Consider the following 25,074-nt stretch of genomic DNA (forward strand, 5'->3'; position numbering starts at 1 on the left):
TTTTCATTTATAAACCATTGTGCACACATTTAAATCAGTTTCTTTTTATAGCTGGTTATAAGAAAGGGTAGGATTTATAATCAAGAATAATTTCTATAAGCATTATTTCATTTTTCAATTGGAATACCAGAAGGAAGGTCAGAGAATATTGGGAACAGACATCAACACAGAGTAACTATGGAATTCTTACAACACCCTGAGGGCTGGAGCTCCTCTGCTCTGCGGGCTCTGGCAGAACTGGGGGTGCTCACCTGGAAAAGGGAAGGCTCCAGGGAGACCCCAGAGCCTCTTTCAGGGCTTAAAGAGGCTCCAGGAGAGCTGGAGAGGGACTTGGGAAAAGGCATGGAGGGACAGGACACAGGGAATGGCTCTCACTGCCAGAGGGCAGGGAAGGATGGGATATTGGGAAGGGATTGTTCCCTGGGAGGGTGGGCAGGCCCTGGCAGCTGTGGCTGCCCCTGGATCCCTGAAGTGTCCAAGGCCAGGTTGGATGGGGTTTGGAGCACCCTGGGGTAGTGGGAAGTGTCCCTGCCAGGCGACGACCTTTAGGGTCCCTTCCAGCCCAAACCACTCCATGATTCTGTGATTCACAAGCAGCTGTGATGCCCAGCAGAGCAAAGGGCAGGAGCTCTGCTGAGCCCCTCCCTCCCTTAACTCCCAGGCACGATTTGGGAATGCACTCACAGCCCACGAGGACAGCAGTTGCCAGGGTGGCCGTGGTGCTGGGGGCATCGCTGAGGTTGAGCACGTTCCCAGACACTTGGTTGAGGCTGTCCACTGCATATTTGAACATGAAGGGAACCAATATATTCATGGCCTGAAAGCAGGAGCACACCAGTTAGACCATTTGCATTAAAGCATGTATGGAGCATGACTATTTTTTTCTGAAACTGCTCTACTGTTATATTTAGTCCTTAAGCACTTAGTGCAGGTGAGTTGGCTCTTTATTTCAAGCAGGAAGTTAAATCCTTCCTGCTGGAACTGCAGGGTTACTTTGTGTCTCTCACTGTCTCCGTTTAAATATGGATTTCTATCCTCAACAAACTACACTGCAAAGGCCCTTGAAGTGAGGTTGAGCTCTCAGGACAGCAAGGCAAGCCCAGGAAATGAATCAAGCAGCAGCCACTGCATGGCACACACAGTGCTACTAAACGGTGTCATTTGGAGCTGTTTGATCTTTGTGGTGCTGGCAGTATTCAGTGTGAAGAAGCTCCGTTCCACAGGAAACCACTCACCTGCACTTTGCTAACACTGAGTCACTGGGATGGATTAAATCAAAGCTCCAGGGAAGTCAAAGAAAATAAACCAACCCTCCTTTGTCTCTGTTAATACTCCCCTAAAATTTAAATAATGTTTCCCATTTGCAACATCACTCCAAATATTAAGTTGGTGTCAGCATAAACCCTGGGGTTTGGCACAGCAGCACGAAAGATTTTCTGTACAGTCTATAAGACACTACAAATTAATGCACAAATATGAGTTTTCAACAAAGGAGTCACATCCACCACCTATCACCCAGTGTGTCAACAGTGGTGGCCCCTCGAGATGTGAAACCCCAAACAGATGGATATGTAAACACACCATTTCAGCAGTTTTTTATTTGCACAACTGTAGCACAAGAAAAAATGGAAAATCTCACAGAAAACATAAAATTCCTTGTTAATGCACCATTTTTACACTGCTCCCTTATACCAACAAGAAAGGCAATTTACAGACAAACTTCACAAAATTAATAGAATTTCTTAATTCAAACTGCTCCTAACTGTTGAGATTTGAAAATAAGGACACAACTTTTTTTAGCAGTTGAACAAGTAGGTTATGACCTACAGTCTTACAATCACAGCAGATGTTAAAATGCTTTACAGCAAGTTGACTTTGCTTAAGGTTGGGCATTTTTTTTTAGTATTTGGAAAAAACTTGTGAGTAGATGACAAATTATTTTAGACGAGAAGCAACAAAGAACAGAAACCAGATTGATACAGATATTTCAGCTCTCTCCACCAAATGTTTTGGATACCCACTTAGATCTCAATTGTATTTAAGGACATCTGTCAGAGCTGAAAGCCCAGGGAAAAAACTGTAGATTAACTGGATAAAACCAGATTTTGAGAGAAAAGAGTGATAAAGCCATTCTTAAGTTCAGTCCAAATTCAAGGTTGAAGACAGACTTCCAGAAGTTCTAATGACTGTCCCAGGATCCAATATTCCCAGTTTTACAAGTTATGGCAAATAGTGGAAGGTACAGACATCACCAAGCACAGCAATTGGGTTTTGAAAATATTTTTGTTAACTACAGATTTAAAGAATAAAATGTAAATTAAGTTTTTGAATCTGTGCTGTTAGTTTTTTCAGACAGTGTTTTAGGCTAAAGATTTAAATGCAAATGAGGAAGGAATTAATTTTCTCCTCTTCCCCCATGTGTTCCCTATGAAATACATTATAAAAAACACGTCAAAATTCTCAACACAGCCTAATTTAATTTAGGTAACTCCTGAGAGGAGATATATGAGATCTAAGGGCACCTGGGTGAGGTTAGTGCTGGTTTGTTAGTGACTGAAAAGAGAAAACAGCTGAAAGATCAGGTTCGACATCAAACATTCCTTTGGAATTTGTCCAGTGCAGCCTGAGAGTCCTTCAGCCACAGCTCCCCTTCTAACAGATGGGAACTGTGGAAATCTCCAATCCCTCTTCCTTCCCCAGTATAACCAAACAACTCCACCTTGCCTTCAGAGATACTGAAACTCCATTTTGGGGTGGCATTTTGTTCTTGATAAAGATGAATCTACTGCCATGTGTGACAACCAACATGACAAAGTGCAGGTTTTCCTGGGAGAGACCTCTCAGGAGAAAATAAGAATATTGTAATGCAGATGGTCTTCATTTGCTGCAGATTCTCACAAATCTCTCCGCAGGGATTTTATTCCTCACTAGACTGTGGTACACTACAGGTAGTTCTGACGTACAACTACAGATATATTTAAAGTCCATTAAAAGAAAAGAGATGTATCCTTTAAACTGCTGTTCTCCACTCACAATTAATTTAACTGGTAACAGCCTACAATTTTGTAGAAATGTCTTCTTTTACATCAATATAATTCTTCCCAATAGAGTTTTAAATGAAATTTAAAGCCTGGTCTCAGGTTATAGTTGTTCTGACTCCTGGAGGGTAAAACTTGAATAAGAACAAGGCAGCTCAGTATTGCATTTCATTAGCAATCAAGACAGTCTGCTTTCAGTAATTTAAAAAGAAAAAAGTTAATCTTACAAAGTTTATAGCAAGAGATGAGAGGGCATTATTAGAAACAGGCCTTTCCTACTCAATTTGTTAAGTCAATGAGATCACGTTCATAGCAATGGAAACAAAATTTCATCCTTCTGCATAAATTCACAGTTCTCTCTTTGTATTTGCTGGCACAGAACAAAAAGCTTTAAGCACACCTTGGTAGACCATGAAAATCTACCATGAAAAACAATTGTCTTACACAATATATCTGTACAGGCTTCCCTCCTCTGCCTAATGCCTGAAAGCTTGATAATAATTCCCATTAAAAAGACTCTTTCAATATGAATTTGTACATTTTCTATTTCTGGGTTTGAATTAATAGCTTATCCTTGCTTGAATTTATTGGAAAGCAAATACAGCATCCCATGAAATCATCCCAACTCAATTGCCCACATTTAACAGCAGGCTGCCCTAAAATGAATCACGAGTAAATGAGTTTAAACATTTTTTTAATGACTGCACTGTTTTAAGCTGACAGTGCAGTATCATCTTTATTCCCCCATGAGACTACACTACTTTTAAGGCAAACAGCCTTATCTTTCATTTTGCTCTTCCCAGCATTTTTTGTTTAATAAAGATGACGAATTAATGACAGGCTGAGCCCCAACAAGATAAAACTGGTCCACAGTGAACTGTTCTTTTGCCAATAATTCAGTGAGAAATGCTGGCATGAAGATGACTGAATTTATCTCTGGACCAATATAAATATACACATCCAACAGCTCCTTTTGTGGAGATACACACAGAAATCTCCACCCCTGGTGGAGGCAAGACTGCTAAAGAAGCTCCAAAATGTGCTCCAGATGAGGGAAGAAGCACCTGGCTTCTTCAAATTTAATGATGATCTGAACTACACTTTTTTCAGTAGGGAAAAAACCCAAACCAATTTAAATACTTTTCACCTGAAACTCCTCAGAAAGCGAACAATTTCTAAAGGTTTACTGCAATTATCTAACTCCATCTGAGCCCTCAGAAAGAGCTCAAACACCAAGATCATAGGAACATGCTTCACTGATCAGCTGGATATCGTTATCTTCGTGTGCAGGCAGAATTTGCAATTCAACCCTTGTGTCCTTAGCCAACCATTCCTGTTCTGAAACTGATGGAATTAGCAGTCAGTAGAAATGCAGAGAGTCTGAAAGAATTCTTTGGCTCATGAATAACACATGCCTGGTCTGTGACCAGGAGGCCAAAACCCATTGCAGGCTGACAGAGGTGACAAGTGATTTTGTCATATTCATGTGTTTAATCCAGCTCCTCAGAAGCCTCAGCACTTTTCTCCTTGTGCCACAGAAGAAAAAGGGAAAAAACAGAAAAGTAAGGAAGCATTTGCTACACAATCACCAGCAGAGAAGCCAAAAAAAGGAGGAAGAACATGGAAGAAGAAAATCCAGATATGCAGGAGCAGAGCAGGCTGAGCTGTATGTCTGAAAACACCAATTTTCCCTGTGTACTCCTCTCACCTGCCTTCCTCTTGCATCCTTCAGATCGTGTACACACATCTAGATAGGCTATAAATATTTAAGGTAAAAATTTAAAGTGTGTCATAATAATACAACACATCTTGCAAAGAAGAAAAGACCTCACTAGCCCTGGAGCAGCCTCCATCCTGTCATAAAAAGCCATACTAACAGCTCGCTTTGAAGGCTCACAATACCACTGGCACTTATGTGGAGACAAAAAGGAACCAAAAATCACAATAATTTGTTCAATGACAGGCAACTGGGCCCCACAAAAGGAGTCAAGACAGATTGTAACTGCAGGCTCTTCAGTAGCTGCACACAAACTGGCTTTTGTTTTGAAAGTGGATTTTACTGAACTGGAAGATTTAAAGAGACAAATTATTTCTCAAGCAGCAGCACAAAGAGAAATGAACTCCAGCTGTTTTGTGGGTAAGTAATCAAATTAAACTGGGGGTGTATTCCTTAGATTTTCCCCCATAGCAGAGAATTTCATAACATACCTGTCCTCTGTGATTCCTTGGAGTTTTCACAGAATAACACTGAAGCCACCTTACAGCTGCTGTATTTTAACTGGAAATCTAACATTGTAAATTCAGAGGCATAAAACTTGAAAATCTTTTGTCAAACTTGAATGAATTGGCCACAGGGTTTACAGAAGTGTTTCTTTTGGGGGAAGGTGACTTGAAGCAGCCATCATGACCATACAGTTCTCTATGCAAACCCCCTCAGAACAAGGGGCCTTTAGACAAAATCCACAATAAGGACGTAAATCCTTCAGACACAGAATTCACTTTGTTCCATAGTGAACAAAGAAATCAGGCCAGGACTGCAGTGAGGAGAAAAACATGCTGGTGCTCCTGTGCTGACACAATTATATAGCAGAAAAACTTCAACAAACAGCTTGTGTGGTCTGTGGAGTGCATTGTAATTAACCTCACAAGCAACCAGAACAAAGGGCTCCCAAATGGGATAATGAGGAAACCACACACAATTACACACGGTCCAGGAAAATACAGGTAAACTACTTTGTAGTGCATTTTCTCCAGGACAAAGTGACCTTTTGTGTGCTCTGGAAGGGCAGCAGATGTTCAGGGCTCAAAGATGTGACAGACTCACTACAGCTCTGGAACAAACTATTGCACATCACTTGTGTCACACTGACACACAACACTTAGTACGTGTAAAGTATGAAGCAATTCAAGAAAAGCTCTTCCCACAAAGGAAGAGTGAGCACAGCTCCTAAGATGAGGGGTAACTCCTTAATTTGCAGTTATCCTGCACAGCTTTATAATGACAGAATAAAACAAAGAACAGTAGCAAAGGACAGCTAGAAGACATCCACAAAATTTTTCACCCCACCAGTTATGATATTTATTTTCTATAGAGAGCTTGCTGTATGTTTTCCCAGTGAAATCCTTGCTTGCCCAAACAAACATTCTCACAAAACACTTCTGCTTTAACAATCATCTCCTAAAACCTGGGAAAAGCTCAACAGGTTTTCTGCTTTTCTTTTGAGAGTCTGCTCTGGACATCAGGGCTTCTGGGCTGCCTTGTACAAATATAAACTGGGAAACTTAAGAGAACACTTAAGAGATCCAAACACCAGTTACTTCCCCAAAGAGCAGCTGAATGATTTTCTGATGGGGGAAACATCTCTCTCTCCCAGTAGAAATATAATAGCTCTTTTTTACATCAAATACAGAGCTATTTGCAAGAGTCAAAGTATCCTGGTCATCAATTTTGTTTTCTTAACACCCCAAAAAACTGTCTGAAACATTAATAAGACTTCTTAAAGGCAAGGTACAGTGCTGCCACATGCAGGATTAGGGGCTGGATTCACATTCTCCATCATATCCATATAACACTACAAATTAGAGAATAGAGAAGGGGGGAGAAGAACGGGGAAAAATACTTCAAACATTTAAAAACTGCCTTCAGATTATTATTAACATTACTAATAAAAGTCTTGAAAAAGGAAATTAGTTAGAATAATTTTCATATCCACCTGGTAGATCCACATCACAAAACCTCAAGGCATCTGCATTTTAAGCAGTTTCCCCCAGAGTTTTAAAATGCAGTGGAAAGCATTGCTGGGTGTTTTGCCCAGGCACACAAAAAGGGGGGAAGCTCACTTGCACAGTCCAGCCATATTCTGCATGTCATCACCTGCATTATCAGCAACATCCTGAACTGCAGCACAACCCAAGTATCTGCTGGAGACAGTACCCACAAGTACCTGAGAGATAAAAACCTCTTGAGAAAGCACTGTAGACCAATTCCTCTTCAGCTCCCAGAAATGAGCACATTTCTCTCCCAAGCACTCCTCTTTTAACACCTACAGAGCTGAAATTTGTCTCTTCTCTCTTTTCATAACATGGCAATGGTGCTGAGTGCTAATATTAGCTTTATGTTTGGTTAAAATTGCTGTACTTAAAAGCAACCCAGCTGAGCTGTATGTCTCAATGGAATTCACAAAACTTCCTTCCAGTATTTTGCAATCAAATATTTCTTTTTTTTTTTTTTATTTAAAGCAAAAGGAAGCTAACATTTGCTCTTCTGAACTATTTCTACAAGGTTTGCACAGAATTTGAATTATATCCCCTTTTAATCTGCAGAACACTTTTGCATTCCAAATTCTTTGAAATAAATAAACACTAATGTTGTTGCAGGTAAGAATATAGATCCTTTCACATAATGAAAGTAAGAGCAATCTCCCATTTCATAATCAAAGACCACATGAAAAATCATGTGAACGAAAGCAGGTTTGTTAAATATAAAAGGTTATACAGTTTCTCTCATAGGACCCCAGAGGAGTCCCCAAAACAATTAACTCCCCTGTTATCTCATAGAGGAATATCAACAGACTGGAGCTCAAATCCCCTTTCCACAGCACAGTAAGACCTGTGAATAGGCACCACCACATTGATCAAGTTCAGGGTTGAGAATGGGCACAGAGCCTTGAAGAAATCCTGTCTGACAGCACCACACAAGAAAAGAAAAACAGCCTTTAACTCCCATTTCCTGTAATTTCTGAGGTAAATTAACCAGAAATGGAAAATCCTGGGTTAACTAAAGAGATTAAGGGAACAAAAATTCTGGTTGTCATCATCACCTCCCTAAACATGCACATGGGTATTACCTGCAGATATACCCTGTTCCAAAATCCAAGCTATCATTTCTTATATACGCCCCTGTGAAAAACCCAGATATCTTAAAAGTGTAAAAGCCCTTAAATACTAGAAAAGAAAATGATTCCTTGTAGAGATGAAGAGCAACTGTGAGAGTACAGCAAGTATCTGCTCTTACCTTGGCACTTGCCAGGAAGCCCAGGGAAAGGGCGACCCTGGCGCGCAGGTCGGGCCGGTCTTTGGGCCACACGTAGGACAGCATGGCCCGGATGATCTTCTTGGCATCGATCTCCTTCAGCTGTGGGGAAGGACAAACGAAGGCACTGTCTTACAAAGAGACTTGGGAAGTAAAGTAGCTATAAATAAGAATGTATTTTATAAATATGGATCACTTCTGTATTTTATTTGATTGGAAACGGACACTTGATAATGCCCGAGACTGGGACTGCCCATGAACATTTCAAGGTGGAAGTTTTTAGGTTTATATCCATGACATGCCATTAAAATGTTCCACGTTCTCCAGAGTGCAAGTCTGGCTGGCTGCAACTGGAACACAGAGAAAGCCACAATTCCCCACCTTGAAATACTTCACAAAACAAACTGACCCTTCTCTTTTATCTTCTCAAGATTGCTGTACAAAATTCAAGAGCTTGCTACTTCTTTTTTGGAAGATGTTTTAAAATAGCAGGAGAGAAATGCAAAAAAATTAACAAATTAAGAAAAGAACTAAAACAAGCAGGAAGCCTGAAATGTCCACAATAAACATAAATAGTTTGGAGAACATTCCCTGACACTGGATAATCAGGCTTCACAAGGCAGAAGATGTACATGGCCACGTGCTGGTTTAACTGATGCTATCATTTTTAACTGAATTCTTAAAATAGGTTCTCCGCCAAATCTCAGATTTTGCTCTAAGTGAGAGCACAATCCATTAAACAAGACAGCTTGAAAAACATTACTTTTTCTGTTTGGGTTTACTTTAAATTTTGCTTTGGGATTAGTTTTCTGTTGTTGGGTTTGGTTGCTGTATTTTTTTACAGCAATGTAGGCTATTTTCCAGATGGACAGATGTTTATCACTGACACTTCTGACAATCCCACTAACTCCCACGCTAAATTATCTGCAGCCTAAACCACATTTCCTAATTGAGAACAAGAGGATGTGCAGCAACACAGAGCACAAGTAACAACAACTCATTTGTCTATGTTGGCTACTCTGGGGTTAACTTGAAAGACACAAGAGTTATCTAAGAGAGAAAGGAGGGCAGCAAGGGCAGCTAATCTCCCCATTTCAGGCAATATTTTGTTGTGGGGAGGAGGGAGGGAAAACAAAAAGTTAGCGCACACCTTTCAAAGGTGACTCTTGTGACAGAAGTCGGTAGGAAGGGGGAGTATTATAATAAATCTTACTGTTCGAGGATAAGCCAAATTAGAAAAGAAATTCTCTGTTAAGGTCTGGGGTGAATAAACAAGAAAGGAGAGGTCTGTTAAAAGGTAAAACTACTGAGGCAACCAGGGAAGCCAGTCCTATAAAGGTAAGCTTTTAAAAGCACCAGGAAATTAATCTCAGGTTTTCTAGTCACAGCTTCAAACAAAACCAAGGCATTTTGTCACTAAATGTCACTGCAAATGTATTGGAACATTACACAGGACAAGCACATTTCAAACTACTTTTAAAAAATGGGTATATGGAAGATTTGTCAGTGGAGAGAGGATGCAAAAGTGCCTCTGTTTTGTTCTACCCACTTAAAAGATGGAGGTATCTGCTGCAGTATATAAACGAATCCTTCCATTTGAGCCAAGGATATGCATAAAAAGCAGTTCAAACATGTGGAAAATATCTTTGATCACCACTTACAGGTTAAAAGGAAGTTAAAAAAAATTGGTACCACATTAACACAAAAGATACAAAAGTGCAATCAGAGCAGTTCTAATTATATGTTGCTATTGGCTAGGCAGACTTTGCACAGAAAACCTATTAAAAGGAACAAAATATATTGGCTGCAAACAAGGAATCTATTTCCTTTTTTCATGGCTCTGAACGGTGACAGAAGCAAATCCATTTAGAAAAAAGTCAGGAGGCAGCCACTCACTTGCCAAAGGCCTTGCAAAGGAACAAGAAGAAATATCAAAGGATGCAAAATGCACACATATTACATCAAAGTTTACCATGAAATAAATGTTACTGTTGTACAGAAACATGAGTTAAAAAATTGTTTAAATATGCAAGTGGCAACATTAAGAATTAAAATGAGCAATCTGTTCAATGGACTCAGGCCCTTTTTTGATTCTCTGAGGTACATAAAAAGGTTAAGAGATGAATTCATTTCACCTCCTTTTAAATAGTAGTAATGTTTTACATTTTCTTTACAGGTCTATTTCTACACAAATGCAAGGAATGGAAGGAAAAATATTATAAATCTGGTACAGCAGGGAGCAAAGAAGGAAAGCCTTTTCCTCTTTTTGAATGCAGCATGGTTTTAAAACACTCTATGCGATACTGAAGATTATCTGCAAAAGAATGACCACTGACCAACTTCCTGCCCTTCTACCCATCCCAACCAAGTTCTGAACATTTTAAAATACCTAAAGAGGGGGGAAAAAAAGAAAGCCATAATTCCTCTTCACCACCTCCATGGTTATTGAGCACTGCAAGGCACTCACTGGGCTGACCCTGTCACTTGGTGGATAAAGCCTGTGCCAGGATGATGAGCTGCCAGAAGTGGGATACAAGCAAGTGGTAGTTTGACTTGAATTTAAGCTGTCACTGCTGATGAAGAGAGAAAGACACAATTCTGGCTCCCTGTGTGCTCCTCAGGGAGCTCTATCGTCCCTTTTATTGCACCAGCTTCTCCCCCTGCACGAGGTTATTCTCCCAACCAGCACCAAAAAATCCCCCAAAGCTGGTAAAGATCAGTTCTGATCTCAGTACTCAGCACAGCAGCCACTGCTGTAAGCAAAAGTTATTTTGGAGTTTAAAAAAGTGTAAGTTTCTTTAGTAGTTACATGTGAGATGAAGGTAATGTGCTCTTCACTCTGCTCATCCTCAGGGTTCAGTTCTGTACCTGCAGAAGCTGCTGTAAAAGGGGCAATTTCAAATGTCACTCCCAAAGTCAGAATAAACAGCCTGGTTTGTCAGAAAAGATCTAGAACAGGGAAAGGTGTAATAGAGCTGACGGATATCTCACCTGCAGGTCTCCTGAAAGTATAATCCTAGGGGGAAAAATGTAGTAAATGAGGTGCCAGTATTCTTACCCACTGAACACAAGTGCATGTACACATGAGATAGAGGAACTGCACTTGGAGCAGCACAGTATTTCCTTCCCTTCAGTTTTGCTCAGAAATTCCTGGCAAACCCAATGTTACCCTGGTTTTTTCCACTCCTCACACATTTCACCTCTTCCACAGCTGGTCCTTGCTGCTTTCTCCTGGACAGCTGGTATTTGTTTAGTCAGACAACAGCCTTAACTGACCATGTCCTGTATTAACCACGTTTCAGCTGCATTTATTGGAATAAAGAAATTAAGGGATTGATTTATACAGGAATAGCTGCAAGTAGAGGCTGAAGGGAGAATGCCAATGGAATTTTACATTGCCAGCAAATTAAGAAAATATCATCTGGCATCAAAAATTTTGGATAACATATTGCTAGTGAGTTTTAGTGTTAAGGAACATCTAACATTCCTTAAGGTTACTTGTGGTAAACAGAACCTTCCATTTCCTTTTTGACCAGAGAAAACCCTGGAATTTAAATAGGTGAAACAGAGAACAAGACTCAGGTTTGAAGTCTGTTTTGCCCAGGAAATCTCTGAAAAGAGCTTACACCTCTTGCAAGGAGGGTCTTAAAATGAGTCTGAAGTTAACATGACATGCAGAGCTGGACTGGAGACAGCCAATTATTTTGTTTCCCCCTGTGCCTCATGCAGAAAACATCACAGATGTTTACTAAAACAAGCTGACTACACCTCAGGTTATGAAATTCCCACTTACTATAAAACATACACCTCTCCTGACTTCTGCCTGTAGCACAAACAGGTCTGGATTCAATGAAGGGACAACTCTCAGATGAAAACTTGAAAGAAAAATCCTAAATTGAACTCTTCAATTTCTTTACAACTGAGGCTGTAGGAGAGACATCCTCATAACAGTTAAACCAGCAAAGCAGCCCTGGAAGACCTGGATTCTGAAGTTGAAAATTGTTTGTCATCAATGTGGTCTTCATTAATTTTAGGGAGGATTCCACCCAAGTTTGAACAAGTTCTAACCATTCACACAGAATGGTTCTGCAAATACACAAAGCATCAGAAATAAGTGTGCCCAGGAAATGAGAAGATGGAAGTTCTGTACACTCAAGAGCTTTGATTTGGCAATTTTAATCACACAGTTGATACTGTCCTGTTTTAACCAAAAGTTTGCCTCATTTTCTGATTGAAATAATTTGGTCTAATAAAAGATCCTGCTTCTCCTTATATACCATCATCATTACTTTAATGTGCTTCCTGAATAGAAATACAGTCAAAATATACCAGAGGTATTACCATTAATTCCAAGTAAAAATACACACAGTTGAATTGCTTCTCTCCCCTCCCATTCCAAGTGTGATTTTACCAACTGATGCAATAACCCACAAGCTGATTTCTACCATCCTGTCTGCCAAGTCACAGGGAAATATCAGTTACAAACAAGATCAACAGACTAGTGGATGACAAGAAAACATTTTCCATCAAAAGAATCTAATCCAGGGCAATTTCAAGGGAGTAGAATGGTATTTTTAAAAAATAAATAAAGCCCTTCAACACCATTATCACAAACATTTGGTGATTTAAGAGCTAGCAAGTCTACATTGACAATTTAACAGTATCTACTACAATATTTATATGTCGACCAAGAGAATTTTGGATAAATTATTGTTTGAGGTCTTCAGTTTTTAGGTTTAGGTTTTTTGGGGAAGCTGATAGAATTTTTTATTTAAAAGGCAATAATAATTGAGCAAGTTTTACCCCTTCCTTTGGATCTGTGTGAAGCCCTCCACCAGCATGGCCATGCCAACACATCCTCTTCTCCATCAGTTGCCACCTGGGCAGGATCTGTGTGAAAATGAAAATTCAATTTGCAACAACTTCAGGAAACAGGCATATAAAAGCCAGCAGAAAGAAGAACTACTGTCTTGTTTTACCTCCCTCACTGTCAAACAGTTTAAACTTGTTTTAATAAAATATCTCACCTCCCTCTAAAAACCTTGCCCTGCTTAAGAAAACAATAATAAAAAGGGGATATAATAATCCTAGCAGCAAAGAGCATGTTCCAAGCAGCCAGGAGGGAAAGATAACAGATCCTTAAATATTGAAAATGAACTGAAGAACACAGAAAAACCTTGAGGTTTTGGAGGATAACCATCCTCAGGCACATTAATATGTAAAGTGGAACACTTTTAAGCAATAATACTCTCTCCCCATGTATGTAAGAGTAAGTTTACTTGAGGGCAAAAAAAAAAGATCAATCTGCTTCACACTTGTCTTTCCTCCCAGGATGGGAATGGGCACATGTTATCCCATTCCAGAGGTCCTGCCCCTGCCCACAGGGGCAGTTTGGAAAAGAACCTGCCTGTTAAAAACAAATGCTCACTTCCCTTAGCATGTAGCCAAGATTCCCTGGAGAAAATTTCTGAATTTCTTTATGCGTGTAGATGTACCAAAAAATAACTCACTACCACCAGGCATTTTTCCAAGTTCAAAGTGCCTGCCACAAACAATGGACCTGTTAAAGCTTTTAAAAAAAACTAAAATCTGCTTTTTGTTTAAAAGATTTGCTACATGTTGACAATTTCCAGCTTCAAGTTATGTAAAAGCTCATTAGCAATCTTATTTTCTGTATGTTGGTTGACAGCAGACCCCAGGGTTTCCAAATCAAAATGTCACTTTTCACATTTTAAAGAAAAGGATAAAAAACCCCAATCAAAGTAGATTTCAAGTTTTGAAGTTACAATGACCCTCAAAAGATTTTAGCTACTTAAGTCAGTTATGAGTGGTTATTATTTTATAATTAAAAACAAATTAAAAAAAAAAAAAAGGCAAGACAAACACATTTCTCAGCTTCATTCAAACAAGTGTGTTACTCAGAAATGAGTCATAATTCTTCCACGAACAGGAAAAATTGCATCTTCCCTGTGTTTGCACTGGTTTTAAGGCAAGCAGACCTCATAGGAGTAAGAGCCTGACATCCTGGCACTCAGTGATGAGAATATCCTACAGCCTAAGCAGAATTTGGAAGGAATAAAGCCCTACATATTGAAGGAAAACTCACAGTTTTCTACTTGTGTATTTTCTGTGCTTAATAAATTAATCTAAATATCACCACACAAAACCCAGTTTTAAAAACTGGTTTTTGAAGTTATTGTGTTACCATTAGTTTGCAGAGATTCAAAAAGACTTCTAAGGCCAAAACATTATTTGCCATTTAACTTCATAACTGTAAATAGTGAAATGAAAAAAAAAAATAAATGTAACAGCAGCCTAAACTGAAAGATGCTCCAAAGGCTTAAGTTTCTCATGACCTGCAAGTTGGAATAACAATTTATACCTACCTCTGAATGCCCCAATAATGGCCTTGAATAACTCCCTCCCAGACTGTGCCATGATCCTTGCCTGCATATTGGTGGAATCTGCAGAATAAAACAGGAGGAAAAAAGAAAAAAAAAGGATAAATGAAAACAGAGTCATGCAGAACATGCACTTCACATTCAGAGAATATTCATCTAGTTTATGTAAACAAGCATAACATGAAAAGAAGGCAGATGGCTTTGTTTTTTAACAACTGACCAAAGAAAAAGAAAATTGGTGGGGAGCAGCTGTAAAATAAATTACATTCACACATCAGAAATGCTCAGTGACAATGAACTGAATTTCCCTTCCCTGAATCCCCACTCTCATCAGACTGTTTCTTCTGCACAACAAAAGCCCAGTTTTCCCTTTCCTCTCATTTTAATTTTTCTCCCAGGTTGTCTCCTGCATTCTTTCAAAGAGTCTTTTGTCCTGTTTTTCATTAAGAAACGTTATTTTTATGCTTATAGGTTCTGCCATTCCCAATTCCTCTTAGCTCAGCTCATGCCATGCTTGTCTCCAGAAGGCAAATCCAAGCTACAGCCTGGGAAGCACTGGGACCACGAGAAAGTGGAGCAGGGCTGGCAACAAGTTCTAGGTGATCAGGACACAATATATGCAATATTCACAAATCCCTCAATGCCTGTAATACACAGCTGGCACCAACTGTACCAGCTCTACATGTTACCTTGCAAAGCATCCATATTTTTATGCTTTAAAGGGCCAAAATAGTTTAAGAGAAGCATTTGCTTTCCTCAGAGGGACTGGCTGGCAGTGCTTCCCCATGGCAAACCACAGGGACCTCTCCTGGTCAGCACTGAGGGTGCCACATCAGCTCTGACACTCAGTATTCCATCTTTCACTGTGACAGAATTAACCATACCCCTCACTGCATGTAACAATCACACCAAGAGAAACAGAGCCAAAGAGCTGCTCACCAGCCCATGGCAAAGGACAAACAGTGAAAAAGAAAAAAAAAAGGAACTTGATGATAAAAAAAGGTAATTTTAACCTTGACAAACAGCAGCACCATCATATATTTTATACTTTGCCTTAAACATCCTTTTCTTCCTAAGACACATATCTCAAGTAATAATTTCATGAGTCATTTCAAAGAAAATTAAACCCATTTCTCTGCAAGTCACCACATGGACCTGCTATTCCAAACATTTCTCTCACATGACATCATATACAGAGAAAGAGTGAATATCATAATTATACATTTTGCATTTAGTAGAGCTAACTGGCCTGGGTGAACCACCCTGATGCTTCCAACATCTGGATTAAACAAAGGAGTTGCATTTCTAAAGCATTTCCTTGTAGATGCACTCCTAACTCAAGAGCTTTGTGTCAGCACAGAGGATTCCATCTAAAGCAAGACATTTTCCACAGGAATGTTGTCAGTGCCATAAACAGAAAACATAATGGAAAAAATATGCTTCAGCAGTATTGCAAAGTAGCTAATTACTGTTTTTTGGAGTGTATACACAGGACATCATAGAAATGTTTTACTAAAAATCCATCTCTTTTGACCTCAAAGTTCTCAGAGTTCAGTTCTGACTGAAATATGAAGCAAACAACATCACAGAAACAACTTCTTCTGAAACACCAGCAGATTTGGTCTCAATTACTGCATTATTGTATTGTAACACAATTAGGCTTACAATTAATAAATAAATAGCCTAAGTAATAAATAAATAGCCTAATTTCTTGACTGAAGCTGTGAACTGTCATGGGGTTAAGTCAGCAAAAACATTAAAGGTTTTGCACAACATACACAGAAAAACTTGTTCTTATTTTCAGTCTTGAGCCTGGAAGACTGGAGTTTCAATCCTCTCTGAAGCTTCTGTCAAAAATAAATGTGAGCAAAGAAACAAAGAGTTAAACAAGGTGAGCAATTTCCTTCCCTGGTAATTCCTCTGACCATCACAGTACAGACAGCAAAACTGCCCAAATGACAGGGGCTGCAGCTTTCCTTGCCACGCTGCACACATCCTGCAAGAAGACTGAGGACTTCACTTTCCCTCACCAGGGCTCCCAAGAGATTTAACACTACAAAGAAAAGCCATGCTTGAATCTAATCACAACACATAGAAGAAGCAGATTATTGCTTTAAAGAACCAGGAGCAAGTCCTGCTTATTTCAGAATTTAAGAAATAATGCAGGGAACTTGAATTCTGGCATTTCCTAACTCCTGCATGCCTGACTCTGCACCATTATGTTCTTTTAATGTATTTTTGGATATGATTCTATAAACTCTAAAGGATGAAACAGATGTCTAGTACTGATTGCACACAAAAGTCATGTTGTTGAAGTGTCATGACTGTGGGTAGTAGTTTAGATACTACAAATGCAAACAAACAACAGGGATTAAACATATTTGTGCAAGGTCAAACCCACACTTAGAAGCTTCTCTCTGGAATATGATATGCTGTGTTCCAGACACGCTGCATTCATCTCATGGGGATTTTTTAAAAAAATAACTAACAGAAAAGATAACTGAAGGTGGGATTCAACTTCCTCTGTAGAGCATTTAAGTCCCACAGTTAATCCTGCTGAGTTTACAAGGCAAGAAAAGAAATAATGCATAGGAAAGAGTGGAGGAAAATGAGAGGAAAAGGTGAAAATATTCTGGTACAAAGATAGGCTAAACTGTCACCAGAATGAAAAATATAAACTTAACTGGAGCTACATTTAACAGTGACCAATGTGCAAGTGCTCTGGACACTTGGATGGATGTGTACAGAGCAAAGGAAGGGACCTTAAAGCTCATCCAGTGTCACCCTGTGCCATGGGCAGGGACACCTTCCAAGACACCAGGCTGCTCCAAGCCCATCCCACCTGGCCTTGAACACTTCCAGGGATGGAGCATCCTTCCCCACAGCAATTTTAGACGTCCATTTTTATAGGCAGACATATGGAATTGCTGCCCTGCTCAGCAGTAACACCTCTCTAAAGGGATTTTAAAATTCAGGGCATTTCAAAAAGCCCCTTACACAGCAGGTACTTGCCAGTGAGGATTGCTGACTGCCAGGGACTGTCCAACTGCACCTTCAGAGTCCAGGGAAGAGAACTTACAGTGCACACAAACACATGAAATGTCCAGACAATAAACATCAGTGCCATTTTACAGAACAGACCAAGCTTCAGGTGAAAATAAATAAATAAAAAACTGAGGTAAAATATAAATAAATAAACGTAAGAAAAATACACGAAACTTCTCTTGCAACCCCTGCCAGAGCAAGGGATATTATTATTAAGTTATGCAGAAGAACAAGCTCATTATCACCAGCAGCTGGAAGGGCAAGATAATGGAAGGAAAAAGCCTCTATTTTGTACTGTTACAGTTACAAAAACTTACACAGCCCGGCTTTCTACAACTGCCAAAGCTCTCCCCAAAAGAATCTTCCCAAAATATTTCTCTGCTTATAAAGATTCCTAACAAAATAATTATCCTTTGTTAAGGGCTGTTTGACCCTTCCAGTCAAAAGCTATTTTCTTTCCATTTAGCTAATTTAACTAATTTTTAGATTCATTTCATTTCTATATTTACACTGAACAGAATTTGTCACTGCTTTTATTTTGAATATAGGCAAACTTCTACAAAAAAAACAAACAAACAAAAACAACCTCAAAAAAAAACCCCTGCAAGTTTCCTAGAAAAACCCAACAGCAATTGCTCAGTTACTCATGAAAGTTTATCAAGCCAACGTGCCAGTTCTCTACTCAGCAGAGATCCTAAATTCCAAACACAAGTTGTGACATGATGAAGCCCTGCCTGTTCCAACCACAGGAGGGTGAACTGAAGGAGCTGTGGTTATAGAAATTCAAGCTGATCTCAATATTAAAAAACGAGGCCGGATCCTAGTTCCTGAAACCTGGTTTTCCCCTCCATACACTTCTCCCTCTCCAGCATACAGATGTTACAGGCCTTAGCATTCAGAAAAGCAAGACTCTAATCAAAACTACAGAAAAATATAAATGTGAGGGGAAAAAAAGGTCTCAATGTGTAATGCAACAGCACCCAAACAACTCTACTGTATGTGACTCTCACGGTACTAAGTGCCATAGAAAATACATATATTGTATTGTAATACAATTAGGCTTACAATTAATTGCAAGCTTAAAAAAACCTACAATGGCCATAGAACTATGAAGACAGGAGACCAAGTACCACATGAATGCAAAGCACAGTAGAAGGATGAGAGCCAAGTCTTTGAAATTAACTTCCTGAAAAAGAATGGTTACAACTTTGCTCTTACAGTCATTTCACCAGAGCTTCTTCCTGTCTTCAGTCTCATTTTTCCTCAGGAGTTAAGCTATGGCTGTGCTGTTCACCAGCTTGAGCTGTACCAGGCACAGCTCTTGGCTGACCCAGCCCTGGTGCCACAAACCTCTGCTATTTGTGTAATTACATCAATTAAAGCAGAACTGTGGCTGTGGAGCTCACTCCCAACTGGGGTTTTAGCCCAGCACTGAGGAGCTCTGGTGTAACTGTGCCACAGCAGGTAAAGCCCTTCCTGTCAGGAAAGAACATCTTCCTCTGTCACAAAATCTGTCTAAATATCTGAAAAACCAAGTCCCAAAATTCTGAAAGGCCTTACAACCAAAAAATCCAGAACACTTAAGTCTGAGCCTCCTGTTAGAGCTTTTGTTTAATAAAATAAATGCTCATGCATTTAATGAAATCTAATTTTCAGCCAAACAGAGCTTGATCCAAAAGTGAAAATTCATTATCAGACCATTAAAAAATGCTTTCATTGACCACTTTCTAACATAAAAATGCCTAGAAATTAAAAAGCCAAAGAGATGAACACACATATATATATCTCACAAATGTAGTATTAGCTTTCTTGTTCAGCAAATCCACATTTAGTGACACGTGGCAATTAAAACTGATCAGCAGGGACCGGCATTTCTCACATGAAAATAAAGTCATTCAAAAGGAAAGCAGGAATATAATTAACACTTCCATTCATCACCATGATAACATTGCTGTTTGTTCCCCAACAGCTGAAATACGTCTCCAGGAGCACCAGACAATACTGAGTATTCAGGTGTATTTTAATGTATGCAAATACATGGGTAAAATATTTGATCTGCATCGACTTTAGCTCTCAGCCTCTTGCACAAGTTTCAAAATTAAAACCTCCAAAATTTACCCTTTCAGTCCTGCTCATCTCGTCTAGTAACATAAAGTTGACTGTAGTCCCTGACAGAATTCTGCCAGTCAGGAAAAACCAATCAAGGCAGGTGACAAAGAAAAGTTACTCATAAACAGCAGCAATTTGAGAGGATAAGAAACTTTATTATCAAACAGAATTACAAGCTGAGAGTTTATGAAAGTTCATTCCCTCAGTCTTTGGGATACACTTCCTTAAGCCACGTCGAAAAATGCACGTGAATTACTGAAAGCTGGACTTAGTTTGAGATAAAGTACTCAATACTTTACTTGTAATAAAAAATAATAATCCACCAGGACATATTACAGAGTTCCATAGCTGACAGAAAGCATTCCAACTCCACCTACCTTTCCGCGCATAGCGGCGGAATTAGCCGTCAGCACGAGTTACTCACTACACACGCATTCAGCACCCTCTCAAAGACACTGAGGGTTTTCATGCTTGTCCCCAGAGAGAGCCCACGACACCCCCGGCCGCTCCGCACCAGTGTCCCCGCGGGTCCCGGCCCCCGGCAGCCCCGGCCCCCGCGCGGCGGGCACCGAGCAACGGGGCGAGCGGGGCCGACACCGGCAAGGCAAGGACGAACCGGAGGGTGCTCGCAGAGCCGGCGGAACAGCGCTGCGGGCACCGGGGTCCCCTCAGCCCCTCACCGCCCACGTCTCGGCCCTCCCAGTCCCCGGCACCCCCACAGCCCCTCACCGTCCGTTCGCCCGCCCCGGCGCCCCCACACACCTGTGCGCCCCCCGGGGCAGCTCGGGGGCCTCGCCGCCAGCTCCCCACCGCTCCCCCGGAGAAGCAAGCGACGGCGGCGGCGGGCGGCGGGCGCAGCAGGGCCAAGGCGAGCAGCAGCCGCCGCTTGCGGCAGGCTGCGGCCGCCAGGCCCCGCGGTGCCCCCAGCACCGCCATCTTGCGAGGGCCAGGGCGCAGGGGATTGTGGGACGGCGGCGGACCCGCGGGAGGGGTGGGGCGAGGCGAGGCGGGTCTGGCCGCCCTGAGGGGGAGGTGGCTCGGTGGTTGGGCTCGGGTGCCCTCTGATCCATAGTGGCGAGCAGAGAGGGGCTGCCCTGGGTCTCCCCCTGGCATTCTGTGAGAGGAGCTGCCCCATGGTGGCCCAAGATGGGCAGCTTTGAGCACCACCATAGCACTCTGACAGGGGCTGCCCTCAGATCCACCATGGCACGCTGAGAAGGGCAGCCCTCAGCCGTACCATGGCGCCTTGAGAGGAGCCGCCCTCATTCCCCATAGTGCCACGAAAGGAGGTGTCCTGAACCGTGGTACCCTGAGCGAGCAGCCCTCAGCCCCACCATGGCACCCAAAGAGGGGCTGCCCTCAGCCCCACTGCTGGTTGGACTCAGGAGCAGCCCTGAGTCCTGCCATTGCACTCAGAGGGGCTACTCTGTCGCATCATGGAGCCCAGAGATGAGCAGCCCTCGGCCCTGCTATGGTGTCTCAAGTGTCCCTGAGTGCCACCATGGCAATGCCAGAGGAGCAGCCCACAGCCCTAGCAAAGCACGCAGTGAGAGGGGCTGCCCTCATTCCCACAACAGCATACAGAAAAGAGCTGCTCTCAGTCTTGCCATGACACCCTGAGGGGGACAGGCACACCCCTGCTGAGCTGGGGATTTACCAGGCCCTTCTAAGCCAGAATGAGCCAGGCCATTCTGAGCCATGCCCCTCTCAGAAGCCTTTCTATTCTGACTGTGCGGATAAAAGCCTTCTCTTTGAGACACTGCACTGTTGGAATATGGGTATCCTCAGCAGAAACAGCACAGCTGGAAACACCGCTCGTGTTGGTCAGCAGCTCTGTCAGTACTTCATGCAGGGTGCTCCTTCCAAGCTGCTAGCACTCCCATGCTTTGTCCTGATGCAGCTGGACACTGACATCGCTGCAGACAGAAAGAGGTGCTCCAGCTGGCACACAGTCCCTCTGGATTTTGGGTCCCTCACAGAGCAGCTGCCCCGGCAGTTTCCTTGCCTGGGGCTCAGAAAAGCCCTGGCTGCAGCACCATGAGGGAGCACAGGCCAGAGGGGAGGGTGTGGATGGCATGTGGGATGATACATCTCCATACAGACCTAATCCTCTATTCCACACCCTTCCCAGGGTTAAATTCTGAGCTACCTCAGAGACCTCCTCCAGCCCACAGCCTCCTCCAGCCGTTCCTTTGAGCCAGAATAATGCAGCAATAGTACAGTTCCTAATTAAACACCCACTTAGGAAGATAGAGCTATGCCATGGATTACATTTCCAATGGCCTATATACTCCCATGTGATCGGCATGCAGAGCTGTCAGAAGGCTGTAACTCTGTGTGGCATTTCTAATCACACAAAGATTTCTTCAAAGCTACCAGAGCTTGACTGCTGATGCTCTTGCCTTGAGGGAGAGTTGTAAGCTCATTTGCAGGGGAGAAAGACAGACAGACAGACAGAAAGGAAGAGGACAATTGGCTTAAAGTTGATTTTTAATGAGGCAGGATTTCTGTAGTCTGTACTTTGATACGCAACTTTGCTCCTGACCAGGATCCACTTCAAACGACAGAGACGACATTTCTCTGGCACTAATCTAATTCTTCATCATAATTGCATTTGGCAGAGCTGGGTCTGAACAGTGCCTCCCCGTGGCATCATTCAAAGGGATAAACAGGAATTCTGGGCTTCTGGATTCCATACATCTGCTTCCTTCCCTATGCTGTGCTCTACATGCAAGTTTGACCAGGCAAAACGGGATAATCACAGCTGTGTGTGGGATGGCCTGGACAGACAGGCTGGCCAGCATGGCAGCATCTTTGCAGTGATTTCAAATGTTTCTGCAATTTTCCTACATGCACTGCTGCAATGGTTTCATGCACAGTGTTTGTGTGCACATGTGGTGCTTTATGGGCCAATCCAACATGCAGGCTCTCGGCCCTGTGAAATGTGTCCAGTGTTTTGACCATGTCAAGCTCTTTGGACTTGTGCTATATGGAATATCCAACACAGGGATAACAGCACCCTGTGCTGTGGTGTCACAGGATCTCACAGCTCCAATGCCTTTAACAGAGACTTACAAATCCCTCAGCAAACGTTTATTGTCAAACCACACAACCCCTGCATCATCTCAGCCTTGTCTTTGTTAATAATGTACCATTTTATTTTTTCCAAATGTAATATATTTGATATGAGTATTTTCCCTGCAAATTTTACTTTAGCTGTTCATTCTTCTTTAGTAACTCTTCCACATGGCTTTATTTCCTCCTGCTAATATTTCAGTCTTGTTTCCTGTTCTGATCTTCTCTTTCTCCTTTTGATACCACTTTATTTATGTGATCCCAGATTGCTGATACCTGTACAAGACACTGCTCAAACCCTGAGAGACACTCAGGGTGAAAAGAGCCCACATTCCTGTAGTAGTTGCAACCTCTATCCCAGAGTGACTGAACCAGGAGAACAGAGCTCATGATAGAGACACAGAAAGCCAACAGAGGAGTTTTATGAACTTACACTGTTTAAAGTAGCTTACCACAAAATAAATATCTATTTCTCTGCAGATTTAGCTGTGGAAGCAGAGGATCTCCTTGGAGACAGACAAATCAATGCCTGCTCCAGAGCTGGCACTCTGGAAAGATGACAGAAGCAGCTCAGTTGAAGAAATAGAAGCTCCAGTAATGGAAATAACTCACCACAAAGGAGATTTGTGAATAGAATAATAAAGGATATCTAATCTGGCCTTTTCCCAGGAGCTGTGTAGACAACAAACCAGGGCTTGAGACCAAGGCCAGTGTACTAAATGAGAACATGATAGTTTTTTGGCTAGAAAAGTTTACAGAAGCAGCTCAGCAACACAAATACAACACCCATCTTGTGGAGGTGAAATAACATTTTATTTAGAGTTTCTTGAAATTCTTAGCTTCTTTCTCATTAAAGGTGCTTAATATGATTCTAGCACTGTAATGACTTTCACTTCTAGCAATAAGTATTTATATCTTCTAGAAGTCAGATTTGTAATTAATACCATTCCTACAAAATGGAAAGAATCAACACTGAATTCCAGATAATCAGTATGCCAAAGGGAGACTGAAACCTCTGTTCTGTATGGTAACATTGACAGTTCCAGCTGTGGCAGGCATCAGCCTAAAAGAAAGTCCCCCAGGTCTATGGGAATCCAAATCAATCCAGGAGTCAGGCTAGAGGAAAAAGAAAAGTGTCAATATTCAAATGTCACTTACAATCAATGGTATTGGAAGGCTATGAACACAAGGAGGGGAATGCTTCAAGGAAGTATATGAAGCAAGAGGGAAAATTAATGAGAACGAAGTAATGCAAAGAAAATAAAAATAGAAAAACAGGACAAGGTTAAGGGCAGATAGAAGCCCTTTTTCAGAGGTGTAAAATAATTTTGGCAAGTAGAATGTGTGCTGAAAGGCACAGTGCTCTTTTGGAGATAGAAACTGTTGCATTTATTTCTAGAAAAATATGAACTATTAATCCTCAGACCTTGCATTTAACAACTGAGCAGCTGCACACACTTTGGAAATGTAGTCTGAATTATATCTCACAGCCAATTAAATAAGTAGCATAAAAAAGCCATATTTTAAAATGTGTTTGATTGTGTTACAAGAACGACATGTCCAGTTGTTTTTACTGAAAATGTGGTTAGGCATTGGAAGGAGTCCCTCAAGACAGTGGTGGAGTTACCATCCCTTGAAGCATTCAAGAAGTAATTGAATGTGGCACATCAGCCCAGCACAGAGCAGAGGCATCCAGCCTTGCCCAGGTCATGGATTTACTGCCTGTAGGAAGATGAAACCTGCAGTGAATCCACAGCAGTTTGTGACTCTGTGATGTCCTGATCCCTTTGCCTTCTCCAGGTTTTGTTCCAACCTGTGCTCTGGCTCACTGCAAATACACCAGGCCATGCTTGAGACTTTTTGGCTGCTACCGGTTGCTTTTCTTCTTCCCTTTTTTTCCTTTGTCCCCTGCTAATCCAGTCACCTCCCCTGAAGTGGCCGAGGCTGTTATTCCTGCCAAGGGAACGAGGGCACACAGAGCCTTCTGTCCGCAGAGCGCTCGCCTTGGCCCAGGCACAAATGGGAGCTTTCCTTTCCTCCTGGTCAGAAGGCACCACTAAGGAGGTGTTTGGCCATGGAAACTGGTAAGAGAAATGCACAATATAAAGGAAGATTTACAGTGTAAAGTTGAGATGTCGGGAGGAAGGTGGGAGAAATGAAGGAATAGGCAGGGACAGATTTGGGGGGGCTCAGAGCCTGTTAGCAGCACAGTTTAATGGGGCCAGGGGAGCCTCAGAGGCTGTGACCCTGCTGGAACTGCCTGACTTGAATAAGGAGGTTTTTAGCCTTGCGAGGCAGGGTTGGGTGTCTTTGGGGTGTTTGGTGGAGCAAGGAGCCTGTCAAGGAATGGAGAAGCCTGGAAAGTCCTCTGGGA

The 25,074-nt window shown here is 41.7% G+C and overlaps 1 protein-coding gene across 1 annotated transcript in view; it reads right to left on the reverse strand.

Moving 5' to 3' along the window:
- ABCB7 (ATP binding cassette subfamily B member 7) overlaps nt 1-20,581 on the reverse strand; it is a 35,440-nt gene extending 14,859 nt beyond the window's left edge. The window contains exons 1-5 of the mRNA XM_041424325.1: nt 20,388-20,581; nt 14,457-14,534; nt 12,874-12,960; nt 8,053-8,172; nt 685-817 (exon numbers count right to left, since the gene is read on the reverse strand). Of these exons, the coding sequence (XP_041280259.1) occupies nt 685-817; nt 8,053-8,172; nt 12,874-12,960; nt 14,457-14,534; nt 20,388-20,561 (592 nt within the window). The 5' untranslated portion in view covers nt 20,562-20,581. The remainder of the gene's footprint in view (nt 1-684; nt 818-8,052; nt 8,173-12,873; nt 12,961-14,456; nt 14,535-20,387) is intronic.
- Between the last annotated feature and the right edge of the window lie 4,493 nt (nt 20,582-25,074).

The sequence above is a fragment of the Onychostruthus taczanowskii genome, unplaced genomic scaffold (genome assembly GCF_017590055.1).
Source record: "Onychostruthus taczanowskii isolate IOZ18803 unplaced genomic scaffold, ASM1759005v1 scaffold81, whole genome shotgun sequence".
Taxonomy (NCBI): domain Eukaryota; kingdom Metazoa; phylum Chordata; class Aves; order Passeriformes; family Passeridae; genus Onychostruthus; species Onychostruthus taczanowskii.